The sequence below is a fragment of the Panthera onca genome, chromosome A1 (genome assembly GCF_046562875.1).
Source record: "Panthera onca isolate mPanOnc1 chromosome A1, mPanOnc1 haplotype 2, whole genome shotgun sequence".
NCBI lineage: Eukaryota > Metazoa > Chordata > Mammalia > Carnivora > Felidae > Panthera > Panthera onca.
In genome coordinates, this window is record NC_138339.1 from 103,185,862 (window position 1) to 103,200,988 (window position 15,127).

At 41.5% G+C, this 15,127-nt stretch overlaps 2 protein-coding genes across 8 annotated transcripts in view; both read right to left on the reverse strand.

Annotated features, from left to right (window-relative positions):
- Window positions 1–2,111, reverse strand: part of NAIP (NLR family apoptosis inhibitory protein) — an 87,945-nt gene extending 85,834 nt beyond the window's left edge. For all 5 annotated transcript variants that reach the window (XM_078449160.2, XM_078449162.2, XM_078449157.2 and 2 more), the window contains exon 1: window positions 1,997–2,111. The gene's annotated coding sequence lies outside the window, so the exon portion shown is untranslated. The remainder of the gene's footprint in view (window positions 1–1,996) is intronic.
- Window positions 2,112–11,955: 9,844 nt separating this feature from the next.
- LOC144612689 (general transcription factor IIH subunit 2) overlaps window positions 11,956–15,127 on the reverse strand; it is a 34,970-nt gene continuing 31,798 nt past the window's right edge. For all 3 annotated transcript variants that reach the window (XM_078449144.1, XM_078449145.1, XM_078449146.1), the window contains exon 16: window positions 11,956–12,553. In XM_078449144.1, coding sequence (XP_078305270.1) covers window positions 12,434–12,553 — 120 coding nt within the window. In that variant the 3' untranslated portion in view covers window positions 11,956–12,433. The remainder of the gene's footprint in view (window positions 12,554–15,127) is intronic.

The following is a 15,127-nucleotide window of genomic DNA, read 5'->3' on the forward strand; positions in this document are numbered from 1 at the left end:
AAAAGCAGGTTGATGAACTTCCACCTGAGCAGCTGCAGGTAAGTCACCACTTAGGTCAAAGGCATAAAGCAGGGGCTCCCATAGCACCATCATATAACAAGCGGCAACATGCCTGCTTGCATTCTCCACACTCTGGGAGCCTCAGGAGTCTTCTGTTAATCCCTGTTAATTTTCTGTTAATCTTCTGTTAATCTTCTGTTAAACCCAACATGAAGTTGGGTGGTTCAGCTCTGCAAGGTGGGTTTATGCACTTCCCACCCACTCCCACCTTTACCCGGTTCAGCTGATCAAGAACTTGCCAATCTACCCACATTTCTGCAAAAGCTGCAGCTGAGGGTCTTGATTAAGAGCAAGCATGCCGTTTATTTGGCAGGATCCAGTGCAAGGAAGAGCTCCTTTGTCATTAGTGCAGGAAATCTGTCTCCGCAGAGGTTATCTAGGAAGGTCTATCAGACCAGAAGGTTACCGAGGTTTCGACGGAATCGCCCCTTTGTTTCAATTCTCTTTTGCTCTGTACAGTCCCTTTGGTGGCTAGCAGATGAGAGTCACATTATGACCAAAAGAAATATCTCCCCAACTCTCCTTTGCCATCACATCCCTTCCCAGAACGAACAGATCAAACCTTGGTGGACTCGGCTGCCTGAGGCTCTTCCTTTCATTTTTGCCAAAGCAGCCCAAACCAGCCAAGAAATGGTTTTCTGGGAGGACTTCCTCTCTGAGTTTGTGTTAATAGCTTAGTTCTTTGCTCTGGTTCAGGATCTACCACCGGTCCCTCCCTGCTCTGCTTTTCCTCCCATCAATAGTTCTCCTACTTGAAATCAAGCCACTGATGCCTCAGCAGCCAGCCTGGCCTCTGTGGCTTGAACTCTTTTCATTCTTTTCTCATTCTCCCACTTTTCATTTTTTTTTTTTTTTCTCCCAAAGTCTTAGCCATCATTTAAATTTAAAAGAGGAACCACGGGTTTCCAGTATGCCAATCACAGTGCCCCGTCTCCAGCCATCACCCAGGGTTGGCTAACTGAAAAAACTCACAAGACTCTACACAGTATAGTTACATAAGGCTTTAACAACAGTGAAAGATAAGATACAAAAATTAAAATTCATGAGGCGCCTGGGTGGCTCGGTTGGTTAAGCGTCTGACCTCCACTCAGGTCATGATCTTGCGGTTGCTCAGTTCGAGCCCCATGTCGGGCTGGCCGCTGTCAGCCTGTCAGCGCAGTTTGCTTTAGATCCTCTGTCTCCCTCACTCCGTCCCTCCCTCACCTGTGCTCTCCCAAAAAATAAATATTGAAAAAAAAAAATTAAAAACAGGTCTACACGAGAGAGAGACTCAGACTCCAGGATCAGTACCTAGGGATTTTTCTCTATTGCACAGGACATTCTTCACTTTAGGTAATGAACCACCTAGATAGCTCTTAGAGAAACCATAATCTCATCTGAGGAGGAGTCTTAGAGACCCCTCTGGTCCTGTGACCAAAACTAGGCTGCGTGACCGGTCCCAAAACCAGAAACAAGCTGACGCCAGCTGCCCCCCACCCCCACCCCCACCCCCACCCCGGTCTGTTTCAGACCTTAGCACACGACTGACTACATTCATCACCAGTTTGGACATTTCATTCAGGTTTGGCCAACATGCAGCATCTCAGATCCCCGTCTCTCTGGGGGTACGGAAGTACAGGATTGCAAGAGACCAGCTGGTCCGCAGTCGTCCTGTACGTAGACAACGAAGTTCACCGGTCAGTTTTGCTGGTCCCCAGGCTGTTTCTGGGCAGAAGAGACCTCCGAAGCCCTCTCCAGCTTTCCTGTTCTTTTACAACAAGAGCTAAGAGAGCCAGGGAGGGTCCTGTGTCGTGCAGCTAGGATTCAAACCCATCTGTGTGACCCTAGTGCCTGTCCTCTGGCCTCCCAAGAGACAAACAGGAATGAGAGAAACATGAGAACTGCGAGGTGAGGTGTGGAAGCAAAGCACCATGGTCAGAGAAGGTCATTTACTTACTGAGAGGCTTGTCCGGAGTCCCACTCAGAAGGAAGGAGAGTGTGTGGCTGAGCCTCTGTGCTAGCCCTTTAATGGGAAGCACTGAGAAAACATTTGAGGAACCAAAACTCAAATTGCACAGTTCACTGGGAAGTTACCAGTGTTCCAGGGTTGTGAGTCAACAGCCATTAGGTCAGAACTCGAAAGGAATAATAAAACCTGCCAAGTCCCACAGCAGAAAGTATTTTATTCTAAATAGCTCATGATTCATGAAAGCTTATGATGCTAGTATAAATCTTCTTTCTGGGATGATGGCAGTTTCTACCTTTCTGGTATCTTTGAGGATTTTCTCTTTTATCTTTGGGGTTATAAACATTCTTAGGATAGTGTCTAGGTGTGGGTGCTTTTACATCCATTGCCCTGGGCACCCAGCGGGCTTTTTCATTCTGAACAGGTGGAGCTCCCAACAGCCCAATTATCTTTAATTTCCTAACTTCCTACTGTTTTTCTCTTTTCACTCTGCCTGGTATCCCCATTATTCAGTTGGAAATCTAAGTCTTAACTTTCTTTTCCCTCAAACATTCTCTTACCAGTTTGCTCTACTTCCTGGAGATTTCCTCTCCTATATTCTTTCAGTTCTCCCACAACAATCCTTAGTGTCAGCCATTCTACCTCTATTTCCCCACAGCTCTTTCTTGTGGTGACGGTTCCTTGTTTTCACATCTAATTTTTTTTTAAATTTTTTTTTTAACGTTTATTTATTTTTGAGACAGAGAGAGACAGAGGATGAACGGGGGAGAGGCAGAGAGAGAGGGAGACGCAGAATCCGAAACAGGCTCCAGGCTCTGAGCTGTCAGCACAGAGCCAGATGCAGGGCTCGAACTCACGGACTGTGAGATTATGACCTGAGCTGAAGTCGGACACTTAACCAACTGAGCCACCCAGGTGCCCCTGGAGTCTGCACTTTTAACTGCTATGTTATGCTGCCATAAGGCTAGATTTTCAGGAAAGGCAAACCTAGGTAATCCAGAAAGCTCATTCCCTACCTTTTTGGTAGTTGAGCAAATTGCTGAGTTAGGGAGGCTTTTGTTACCCACATCATTGGAATGTGAACTCACTGGCTAAGCTCTGATCCAACAAGGTCAGTTTCCCAGCTAAGAAGCAATCATTGTTAACTAGATGACCAGGTATTCACCAGCCCCTCTTCGCTTTTCTAATAGCATGTATAATGTTACAGGGACAGTGCTCTTTTGAAGCACTTTCCGTGGTGCATCCCGCTGCAGCTGAACCAACAATTCCTCTTATAGGCAGTCCAGAGGTCGGTGGAATCTGTCCACACCGCTGACCCTTCTGCCTATAAAATTTTCCCCAATCGACCTTACTGTTCATCTATAATGTTGTGTGCGTCTTGCCCAATGCACATTACATTTATTGTAGCACTTTATAGATTTTGTTGCCTCTATGGATTGGATTTTTTTTTTAACTTAAAATTCTATCTTCAAAATATTTATTGGTGATGTACAGGACTCTTTCTGGTCTGTTTTAAAGATATGTATGTAATGGGGCGCCTGCGTGGCTCAGTCTGTTAAGTGTCCAACTTCAACTCAGGTCACGATCTCACAGTTTGTGACCCGTGTCGTACTCTGTGCTGACAGCTCGGAGCCTGGAGCCTGCTGCGGATTCTGTGTCTCCCTCTCTTTCTGCCCCTCCCCTGCTCACACTCTCTCTCTTTCTCTCTCAAAAATAAATATACGTTAAAAAAACTTTTTTTTTAAATGTATGAGTGTAAATCCTCTTGTATATTGGAAGGAGATATTTGCATCTTCTCAACATGATGACACTTTGGTCTTTTACAGTCATTTCATTGTCTTGTCACATGGATTATATGCTTCAATATTATGTTGCTTTATTTATTTATTTAAAAAAAATTTTTTTAACGTTTATTTATTTTTGAGACAGAGAGAGACAGAGCATGAACAGGGGAGGGTCAGAGAGAGGGAGACACAGAATCTGAAACAGGCTCCAGGCTCTGAGCTGTCAGCACAGAGCCCGGCGCGGGGTTCAAACTCACGGACCACGAGATCATGACCTGAGCCGAAGTCGGACGCCCAACCGACTGAGGCACACAGGCACCCCAATATTATGTTGCTTTAAAACAGTGATAATAGATATCCTATCTTACTTTTTATAAGATTCTTTTTAAGTTAATTTATTTATTTTGAGAGAGAGAGTGTGAGCAGGGGAAGGACAGAGAGAGAGGGAGAGAGAATCCCAAAGGCTGCTCCACATCGTCAGCCCAGATGCAGGGCTCGAATCCATCAACCGTGAGATCATGACCTGAGCCGAAATCAAGAGTCCCTCAACTGACTGAGCCACCCAGACACCCCACCCTTATTCTTGACTTCACTAGGAATTCTTCTAAACTTTCACCCTTAAGAATATTTGATGTGGGGGGTGCCTGGGTGGCTCAGTTGGTTGAGCTTCTGACTTCGCCTCACATCATCATCTCGCAGTTAAAGAGTTTGAGCCCCATGTCAGGCTCTGTGCTGACAGCTTAGAGTCTGGAGCCTGTTTTGGATTCTGTGTCTCTCTCCCTCTCTGCCCCTCCCCCGCTCACACTCTGTCTCTCTCTCTGAAAAATGAATAAATGTTAAAAAAAAAAAAAAAAGAATATTTGATGTGGATTTTTAGTGGATATCCCTTATCAGTTGAAAGAAGTCCCCATTTACTCCCAGTGACACTGAACTCTGCATAGCCTTAAAAGTCAGTAGAATTAGGGGCGCCTGGGTGGCTAAGTCAGTTAAGCAGCCGACTTCGGCTCAGGTCATGATCTCGCGGTCCGTGAGTTCGAGCCCCGTGTCGGGCTCTGTGCTGACAGCTCAGAGCCTGGAGCCTGTTTCAGATTCTGTGTCTCCCTCTCTCTCTGGCCCTCCCCCGTTCATGCTCTCTCTCTGTCTCAAAAATAAATAAAAAAATGTTAAAAAAAAAATTAAAAAAAAGAAGTAGAATTCTATTATTAGGACCTGTTTTTAAGCTCTGTGCACGTTTACAATATGGTGAGAGGCAGTGCTTTACCTACTTTAGCATTTATCACAGCCACCGGAGGATTTGTTGAGACACAGATGTCTAGGCCCATTCCCAAAGCTGGTGACAGGCCCGAGAATATGGCTGTCTGTAGTTCCCAGGTGATGCTGATGCTACTGGTCCAGGCACCACCCTTACAATCATTGATTATAGAGGTCCTTGAAACATCCCTCTTCCTCCAAAGAGTCGATTCTTAATACCTAAAATTGGAACTGAATTATCCCAAGAGAGGCACATCTCACGAAAGTCAGATGCCTGAAAATTAAAAGATTATCTGCCCTTACGGTAAGGTAGAGACAGGCCAGTAGGTAAGTGTTATTTAGCCTGTGTGGCTTTTGAAAAATTATTTTAATTCTAGTACAGTTAACATAGCGTTTTATTAGTTTCAGGTGTACAAGTAGCGATTCAACAATTCTATACATCGTATAGGCTGTGCGCTTTTTAAAAATTAGATGTCAACACTTAAAACTTAGGAGAACTCTTTATTAGCACTTTCACACTGGCTTCTTCATAGCTCTGCCTCTTAGGCTGGGAGGTCCACCCATCCACAGGGTTAGAGTTTGTGTCCTTTTTTTGGTGTCTACGTCCTAATGCCTACGATCCCATCAGGTAGGCAGCAGGTGTACAAGGTTTATTTAGAGAATTAATAAATCAAGAAGCTGTGTATTATTTCCAGGGCCCTGGCCCGAGGTGTCCCTCAAATAGCAATTTAGTCAAGTGAAACAAAGAATTTAAGTCCCATGAAAACCCCAGGAGAGTCCCCAGCCAACCTCATAACTGGAGGCCCCAGAGATTAGAGAACATGGCAAGAATATAATGAACCCTCTATTCTTATAAAACCAGATCCAAAGAGGGTATTAGGACACTCCTAAGACTATTTCCCAAAAGTGTGCCAATGTCTTCTGACCCCTTCTTCCTTGCTAGGTTCCGGGGACTCAAACTTCTCACCCTTTCTCATGAACTCTTGCACCCACTAAAGGCCTTAAGATTCTACCACCCCACTTTCTGTCATCTGGACATACCCTATGTCACCACCATGAAACCATTCCTCTTGTTATGTATTAGCCAATCATTACAGAGATACAGACAGCTGAACACAGATATGGCCGCAAACATGAGGAAATTACAAACGATTGAGAAATGTTGCAAAATGTTTATGGTTCTTCTTCTGACTGCCATTCGGAGCATCAGTGGCCCTGTTGTCCCCTCACAGTTTCCAACTGTGAGTACAGCATGTATTCAGATATACAGTGGGTCACTTAAACACAGGACCTACAGGCTTTTAATTTACTCATTTCTTCATCTTGCATGGGTATAGTTATCCTCAAGGGTATATTGCCATATGGAAAATGTATTGCTTGAACCAATGACCCAAATAAAATTTTATTCCAGTTCCCTTCCAACCTCCAGCTCCATACTTCCTACCTTATTTGATGAACATGACCGCGTTTGCGTTACTATTCAGGCCCTCAACTAACAGCTAACATTTAACTACATTACTTTATTTTCATTTGCTTCATTACAGTTTCCCAGGATTCCATAAATTTTATTTTTGAATAATTTGTTTACAGGGCTCAAAAATTTAAACTGTGTAAAAATACTGAAAAATAATTCTCACTCTCTTCCCTGTGTTTGTCTACTCAGTTCTAGACCCTCACCCCAGACAAGTATTCTTCCAGTGTTTTATTTATTTTAAGTGTTTATTTTGGAGAGAGAGAGAGTGACCACGGGAGGTACAGAGAAGGAGACAGAGGATCTGAAGCAGGCTCCTTGCTGACAGTGGAGAGCCTGATGTGGGGCTCAAATTCATGAACCACGAGATCATGACCCAAGCGGAAGTCAGATACTCGACCAACTGAGCCACCCAGGCACCCCTATTTTTTTTTTAAGTGTATTTATTTTGAGAGAGAACGCGTGAGTTGGGGAGGGGCAGAGAGAGAGGGAAAGTGAATCTGTCAGTGCAGAGCCTGATGCAGGGCTTGATCTCAGGAACATGAGATCATGACCTGAGCTGAAGTCCGATGCATAACCAACTGAGCCACCCAGGTGCCCCTGTGTTTTATTTTTTAAAGGCCCCTTACTGAGATATACTTCACATACCACACGACCTACCCATTCAAAGTGTACAATACATCAGTTTTCAGTAGGTTCACAGAGTTGAACAATTACCACCACACAATTCTAGATTTTTATCACTCCAGAAAGTAGCTCTATGCCCATTAACATTCACTCATTGCCCTAGCTGTTCACAGCACTCGTTTACAATCTTTACTTTCCTAAGGTGCAGAGAGATATCTCTTCCTTCATTCTTTTTTTTTTTTTGGCCCAACATGGGGCTTGAATTCACAACCCAGAGATCAAATCTCATGCTCTACCTAATGACCCAGCCAGGCATCTTAACGTATATTGTTTTTTGTTTGTTTTTTTAAGTAATCTCTATGCCCACTGTGGGGTTCCTCATTCTTGATCTCAGTAATAGGAGTCTTCTTTTTTTTTTTTTTTTTGGTTAATCTAAAGATCTGTCAATTTTGTTGAACCAACTTTAGGTTTGTTGATTTTCTCTATTGTTTTCTAGTATTTCTTTGCACTAACACAAATCATCTGAATTTTCCTTCTTCCTTACATAAATAGGAGATAGCACACTGTGTACTTTGAGCACCAGTATATTCTGAAGGATGTAACTGAGGGAAAATGGTCCTAAATAAATCTGAGATGTAAGAAGAAATGAAGAGCCATGAAAGTGGTAAATATGTAATTAGATCTTAATAAACGACGACTGATTAAAACAAATATTGTTTTATGAAACGAAGGAAATAATTATATATACAATGACAGTAACATAGAAATGAGGAAGAAGATAAATGAGGTTTACTGTATTATCTGTGAGGAGCGTAAAGGCCCATATCAACTTTAGATTCTCATGTTATGAATGAGTTATTGTACACAAACTTTTTATTTATTTTTGAAAGCGGGGAGACAGCATGGGGGGGGGGGGAGAGGCAGAGAGAGGGAGAGGGAGAGGGGAGAGAGAATCCCAAGCACTCTGCACTGTCAGCAGAGCCCGACACGGGGCTTGATCTCATGAGCCGCGAGATCATGACCTGAGCTGAAATCAAGAGTTGAACACTTAACCGACTGAGCCATCCAGGCGCCCCTGAACACAAACTTCTAATGCCCCTTTACATTCCCGTGGCTGCTTCCTTCTTTCTGGGCTCTTGCCTGCCTCCAAACTGAAGTACACCAAGCCTGTCTGACCCGAGGTTCCCCCACCTTCCACAGTTAGCTGCAATGCCACACCACTGAGCAGGAGGTTTGGCTTCCTAAGCAGTTGCCGATGGACCAAGTGACAACTCTGTGTGGCAAGCCTTGGCCAACGGGAAATGTGAGATGGAAGAAGTTAGGAAATCACACTGCCCTCCTTCCTCCCTTTGAAGAACTGCTCGGAGGGGCAGTTTGTTCTTATAAACCTCCTGGAGAAGTCACGCACTCTGAGGAGAAGTCACGCACTCTGAGTAAACACTGCACGCTGGGAGACGCCCATGACTCTTCACAGCTCATGACCAAGCCTGGCCACTGTTGGAACACGTCACATCAGGACTTTCCATTTTCTTCCCTACCCTCACTTCCCTGAATCTATACCTCCTAATACTTTCATTTTCTGCCTCAAGTTCTACTTTCTAGAGGACTCAAGTTGAACAGTGGTGTGTATTGTAAATTCTAGGATAAATGCTAAAAGAATAAAAACAAGTATACGCTTTCCAAATTAGACAAGGAAAAACATAAAATGGTAAACTGTCAATCCAAAAAAGGACAAGAAAAGAAAAATAAAGACGGAATAGTTTAAACAAATAGCACAAAGTTAGATGGTAAATTTAAACCGAAATATATCAGCAGGCACATTAAGTATAAATGGACTAAATGTTTCAATTAAAAAACAAAGATTGTCAGGCCAAATAAAAGAGAATATGAAGTAAGGGGTGCCTGGGTGGCTCAGCTGGTTAAATGTCCCTCTTGGGCTCAGGTCATGATCTCATGGTTCATGGTTTAGAGTTCCGCATCGGGCTCTGTGCAAACAGCATGGAGCCTGGAGCCTGCATCGGATTCTGTGTCTCCCTCGCTCCTTGCCCCTCCCCCACTCACACTCTGTCTCTCAAAAATAAATAAACATTTAAAACATTTAAAAAATATATGAAGTAAATCGTAGGCATTTAAAAGTATTTAAAATGAATCTAATTTTCATAATGAATGCTATGTATTAAAAAGTTTTCTCATTAATTCAATAAAAGAACTGAGAAATCCATACCATTCAGAAAGATCTCTAATGTTAGTTTCCTTCAATATCATAGAATACTGTGAAGTTCCAACACGGAAAGTAAAGACCGGAACTAAGTCTTAGATCACCATTTCTATTTCTGTAATCTTTTTAAATTTTTTATTTATTATTATTATTATTATTATTTAAGAGAGAGAGAGTGTGCATGAGCAGGGGAAAAGGCAAAGAGGGAGTGAGAGAGAATTTTAAGAGAATTATAAGCCCCCAACTCGGGGCTCGATCCCATAACCCCAGGATCATGACCTGAGCCGAAATCAAGAGTCAGATGCTTAACCAACTGAGCCACCCAGTTGGCGCCCCTATTTCTGTCATCTCCAACAAGCCAATATCTTCTCTATAATTGTGACAGAAATTCCTCCTTAAGCCTAACTAAAATATTCACCTTACCCTTATCAAGTATGCATAGGAAATGCAACCATGTAGAGAGATAAAGCAGATAAAAAAAAGATGGCACTGAATATTCCTTTTATATAAGGTAGCGAGGGTGTATCTCTAACGTATGTCTAGTAACTTTTCGAGATTCATGGCCTTTCTTCTAAATCAGGTGAGGGGGATACAATACTGTGATCATGTTAAGGAATCTCCTATAAGCTACTGATAACCTCTGTTGACAGAACAGAAGGAAGACAGCAGTTTACCTATAGCTGAAATCTATTTCTGCATAAAGAACAATTTGGGGAGAGGCTCAGAGAGTAGTAAGACTCATGGGAGAAAGATCTATTACTTTCATTTGGTCACATTATGTCTTCGTGTTTGTGCACACTATTCAAAATGCATATTCCTGGGCTCAGTTCAAGATATTTTTTAGCTTTTGAAGTTTTATTTATTTGGCGGGGGAGGGGGGGTGTGCAGAGAGAGAGGGAGAGAATCCCAAGCAGGCTCTGTACTGTCAGCGCAGACCAACACAGGCCTCAGTCCCCCGAATCATGAGATCATGACCTGAGCCAAAACAAGAGTTGAATGCCTAACCAACTGAGCCATGTGGGTGCCCCAAGATTTATTGAATAGACTCTCTGAGGTAGGATTATATCATCTTTACTGATAATGTTTTTCACTAAGAATTGCTTTTATAAAATCATAAATATCATAGTGACACTCAATCTAGAGTAAAGTTTGTAGATTTAAAATAAACATAACTTTGCTATGGAAACCTTAATAATTCTCAACAGCGTATACCATGAAGACTTCTCCCTATAATGGTACATCTATACTGAACCTGAAATACAGACCTCTTCATGCATTCTCACCTAAGTTTTTCCAGTAAAAACACTGGGAAAGTTAAAGGGGATTTTGTTGAATAATCCCTGGGTATGAACCTGAATGAGGCTAACAGGAAGAGACACAACTTTGGCTTCATTAGCCTGAACAAAAAGGTAAACCAGTTTCATATCCAACAAAATGGTGGTATTAGATATACTCCATTAGGTAAAATCCTTTACCAACTATAAAAAGGATGCAGTAGGCTTACCTTATGAAAGTGAAGGAAGACCTTTTCTTTCCCTGCATGTGAATGTCCCCTTTAGTTAAGCTTTCTGGCTGTGTTATCACAGTAACTGATGAAGGTAGGAATGTCAACTGTTTCTAGGCAACTTTCTGGTGACATAAAGGACTCCTGGCTACTAAACTGTATCTGGACTGAATGCACTATAAATCATCGGATGGGAACCTCAAGCTTTGGGCTCCTCTGAGTGTGGTATCTCTTAAGACTGATATGTCCCTTGTGGGGACCCTGGAAGTTGTACTTAGAGATAGTGGCTCCTTGAGGCCTGTGAAGGATCTCATCACCTTGCACCTAAACTGTTTTGGGTGAACCTCTCGTGCTAAGAAGGACTGCTGGACACTGTCCTACTGGCAGCCCGCTGTTCCCATTTATTATCTCTTTTGAGTATACTGGTGCTACATGTGGCCACGGTAATCTTTTAAGTTTGAATGTTTAAACTTAAAAAGACCCCTTTTGGGGCGTCTGGGTGGCTCAGTCGGTTGAGCGTCCGACTTCGGCTCAGGTCATGATCTCGCGGCCTATGAGTTCGAGCCCCACGTTGGGCTCTGTGCTGACAGCTCAGAGCCTGGAGCCTGCTTCCGATTCTGTGTCTCCCTCTCTCTCTACCCCTTCCCCACTCATGCTCTGTCTTTCTCTCTGTAAAAAATAAACATTAAAAAAAAAATAATTTTAGATGCATGAATTCTGTAATTACATTCTAATTGTTTAAGCCTAAAGAAACCCCTCAGGTGGGTGTAGCCATAATAATTTCCTAACTACTGCTTAATTTTCTTTTTTAATTTTTTTAACATTTATTGATTTCTGAGACACAGAATGTGAGAGGGGGAGGGGCAGAGAGAGGAGACACAGAATCCGAAGCAGGCTCCAGGCTCCAAGCTGTCAGCACAGAGCCCGATGCAAGGCCTGAACCCATGAACTGCGAGATCATGACCTAGTCGAAGCTGGACACTTAATCAATTGAGCCACCTAGGCGCCCCTAACTACTGCTTCATGTGAGACGAATCTCAGTGAATTCACACTTATACTTTTCTCTTTACACTAAAATTGAATAAAAATAAACTATAGATTCTTCATTTACTTTAATTATAAGGCAGTAAAACTGTCATATCAATTTAATAATTGTAAATAACTTAAATACAATAATGTATAATGACTGAAAACATTGTTAACTCAAAATAATAGAAAACAAAATTGAGTAAAGTACTATTGAAATCTGGGCATTTCTATGACAAGACATAAATTTTAAAATGTAATAAAATCCTACATTTTATTTTTTACTTTTTTTTTTTTTAAGTTTATTTTATCTTTTAGTAATCCAACATGGGGCTCGGACTCAGAACCTTGAGATCAAGAGTCTCATTCTCTTCCAACGGAACTAGCCAGGTGCTCCAATCCCTTATTTTTTCAGCAAAACCTTCTTAAATCATATTTTCCTTTCAAACTGGTCTTCATATTTTAACTGGAACTTCTTTTAAAGGATCATTTCATTTACAGTTGCAGATGTCCTTTTAACACATACAATGTGCACTATATGCTGGAATCAAATCCCTGAAGAAGTTGGAATCTTATGAATACAGCCAGGACAGCAGTGGAGAGAATCGTGAACAAAAACATCACAGTCCACACAGAAAACATTTTGGCACACAGCACAAACATAGACCTGCAGTGAAAAGAAGAAAAGAGATTTTAAAAAATAGTTTCCCAGAGTTAAGTGCAGCATAGCTAGAAGACATTCACACTGCTTTGCTCTTCCATTATCAATTTGCAATTATCCTTATCAATTTGCCCCGCCCACCTACCTATTATTTCCACTGTACTATTTATTCGCAAATCTCAGGTGGTTATTTTTCCAAAAAAACCCTATTCCTTAGAAATCAGAAAATTACTTTGTTTTGACTCATTACAGTCTGTTGTATTGTAAGACACTGTCAATTGCTTCATTTTATGTAAATGTCTGGGGAAGACACAAGAACTTGAAAGCAGTGCTGGTTTCAAATGCTTAGAGTGGTCATTTCTCTGATGCGAATAAAAGGAAAAGCATGGGAGCACCTGGTGGCTCAGTCGGTTAAGTGTCCGACTCTTGATTTCAGCTCAGGTCATGATGATCTCACGGATTAAACACCCAGGGCTCTGGGCTGTCATGGCACAGACTGCTTGGGATTCTCTCTCTCCCTCTCTCCCTCAAAATAAATAAACTTAAAAAAAAATCTTAAAAAAAAATAAAAAGAAAAGCACAAAATTGTAACACAGATTTAGTTATTGCTAGGGAATGACCTCACAACTGCACAAATTATATTCCCCTTTTACTTAACTATTGAACTACTTAATATGGGAAAAGACACCAATAAGATAAAATTTAAAAATCTATAATTCTATCAGTATTACATATAGGGATACTCGTGCCATGGAGTAAAATTGCCAAGGCAGCACCATACACAGATAAAAAAATTACTAAATCTCAAAAAGTATACAAGTAAAGATGTGTTCTTAAAAACAGTCAAATGATGGCACAAAAATAGATGCTAAGATCAATGGAACAGAAGAGAGAACCTGGAAATGGCCCCACAAACGTATGGCCAACTAATCTTTGACAAAGCAGGAAAGAATATCCTATGAATAAAAACAGTCTCTTCAGCAAGTGATTCTGGGAAAACTGGACAGAGACATGCAGAAAAATGAACCTGGACCACTTTCTTACACCACAGACCAAAATAAACTCAAAATGGATGAAAGACCTAAATGGAAGACAGGGAGCCATCAAAATCCTTGAGAAGAAAGCAGGCAAAAACCTCTTTGATCTTGGCCACAGCAACTTCTTACTCAACACGTCTCTGGAGGCAAGGGAAATCAAAGGAGAAATGAACTATTGGGACCTCATGAAAATAAAAAGCTTCTGCACAGTGAAGGAAACAATCAGCAAAACTAAAAAGCAACCAACAGAATGGGAGAAGATATATGCAAACAACATAGCGGATAAAGGCTTAGTATCCAAAATCCATAAAGAACTTATCAAACTCAACACCCAAAAAACAAATAATCTGGTGAAGAAATGGGCAAAAGACATGAACAGACACTTGTCCAAAGAAGACCTCCAGATGGCCAACTGACACATGAAAAAATGCTCAACATCACTCATCATCAGGGAAATATAAATCAAAACCACAATGAGATACCACCTCACACATGTCAGAATGGCTAACATTAACAACTCAGGCAACAACAGGTGTTGTCAAGGATGTGGAGAAAGAGGATCTCTTCTGTATTGTTGGTGGGAATGCAAGCTGGTGCAGCCCCTCTGGAAAACAGTATGGAGGTTCCTCAAAAAACTAAAAATAGAACTACCCTATGACCCAGCAATTGTACTACTAGGTATTTATCCAAGGGATACAGATGTGCTGTTTTGAAGGGACACATGCACCCCAATGTCTATAGCAGCACTATCAATAATAGCCAAAGTATGGGAAGAGCCCAAATGTCCATCGACAGATGAATGGATAAAGAAGATAAAGAAGATGTGGTGTGTGTGTGTGTGTGTGTGTGTGTGTGTGTGTGTGTGTGTATATATATATATATATATATATATATATGATTACTCAGCAATCAAAAAGAAGGAAATCTTGCCATTTGCAACTATGTGGATGGAACTAGAGGGTAATAGGCTAAGTGAAATTAGTTAGAGGAAGACAAATATCAATATGACTACACTCATATGAGGATGTTATGATACAGCACAGATGAACATAAGGGAAGGGAAACAAAAATAACATAAAAACAGGGAGGGGGACAAAACAGAAGAGACTCATGAATATGGAGAACAAACTGAGGGTTGCTGGAGGGGTTGTGGGAGGGGGGATGGGCTAAATGGGTAAGGGGCATTAAGGAATCTACTCCTGAAATTAGTGTTGCACTATATGCTAACTTAGATATAAATTACAAAAAAAAAATTAAAAAAAAAAAACACATTTAACAGCATAGTCTAAGTTCAGACCTTCAGAAGGACAGTCTGGTAGCATATATTAAAATGTCAAATATGAATGCTGAATATGAATACCCTTTGACCTAACAATTTCTGTTCTGAGTCCCCAGAGAAACCACTGTGTATATGCAGAAAGAAATATGTACCAGATGTTCCCTGCATCATAGCTTGTAGCAAAAAAACTGTAAGAATCAAACCCACTCCCCGTCCAAAAAAAAGTCAAAAGATTCAATGGTGGTTATAATGAGGATGAAGCTA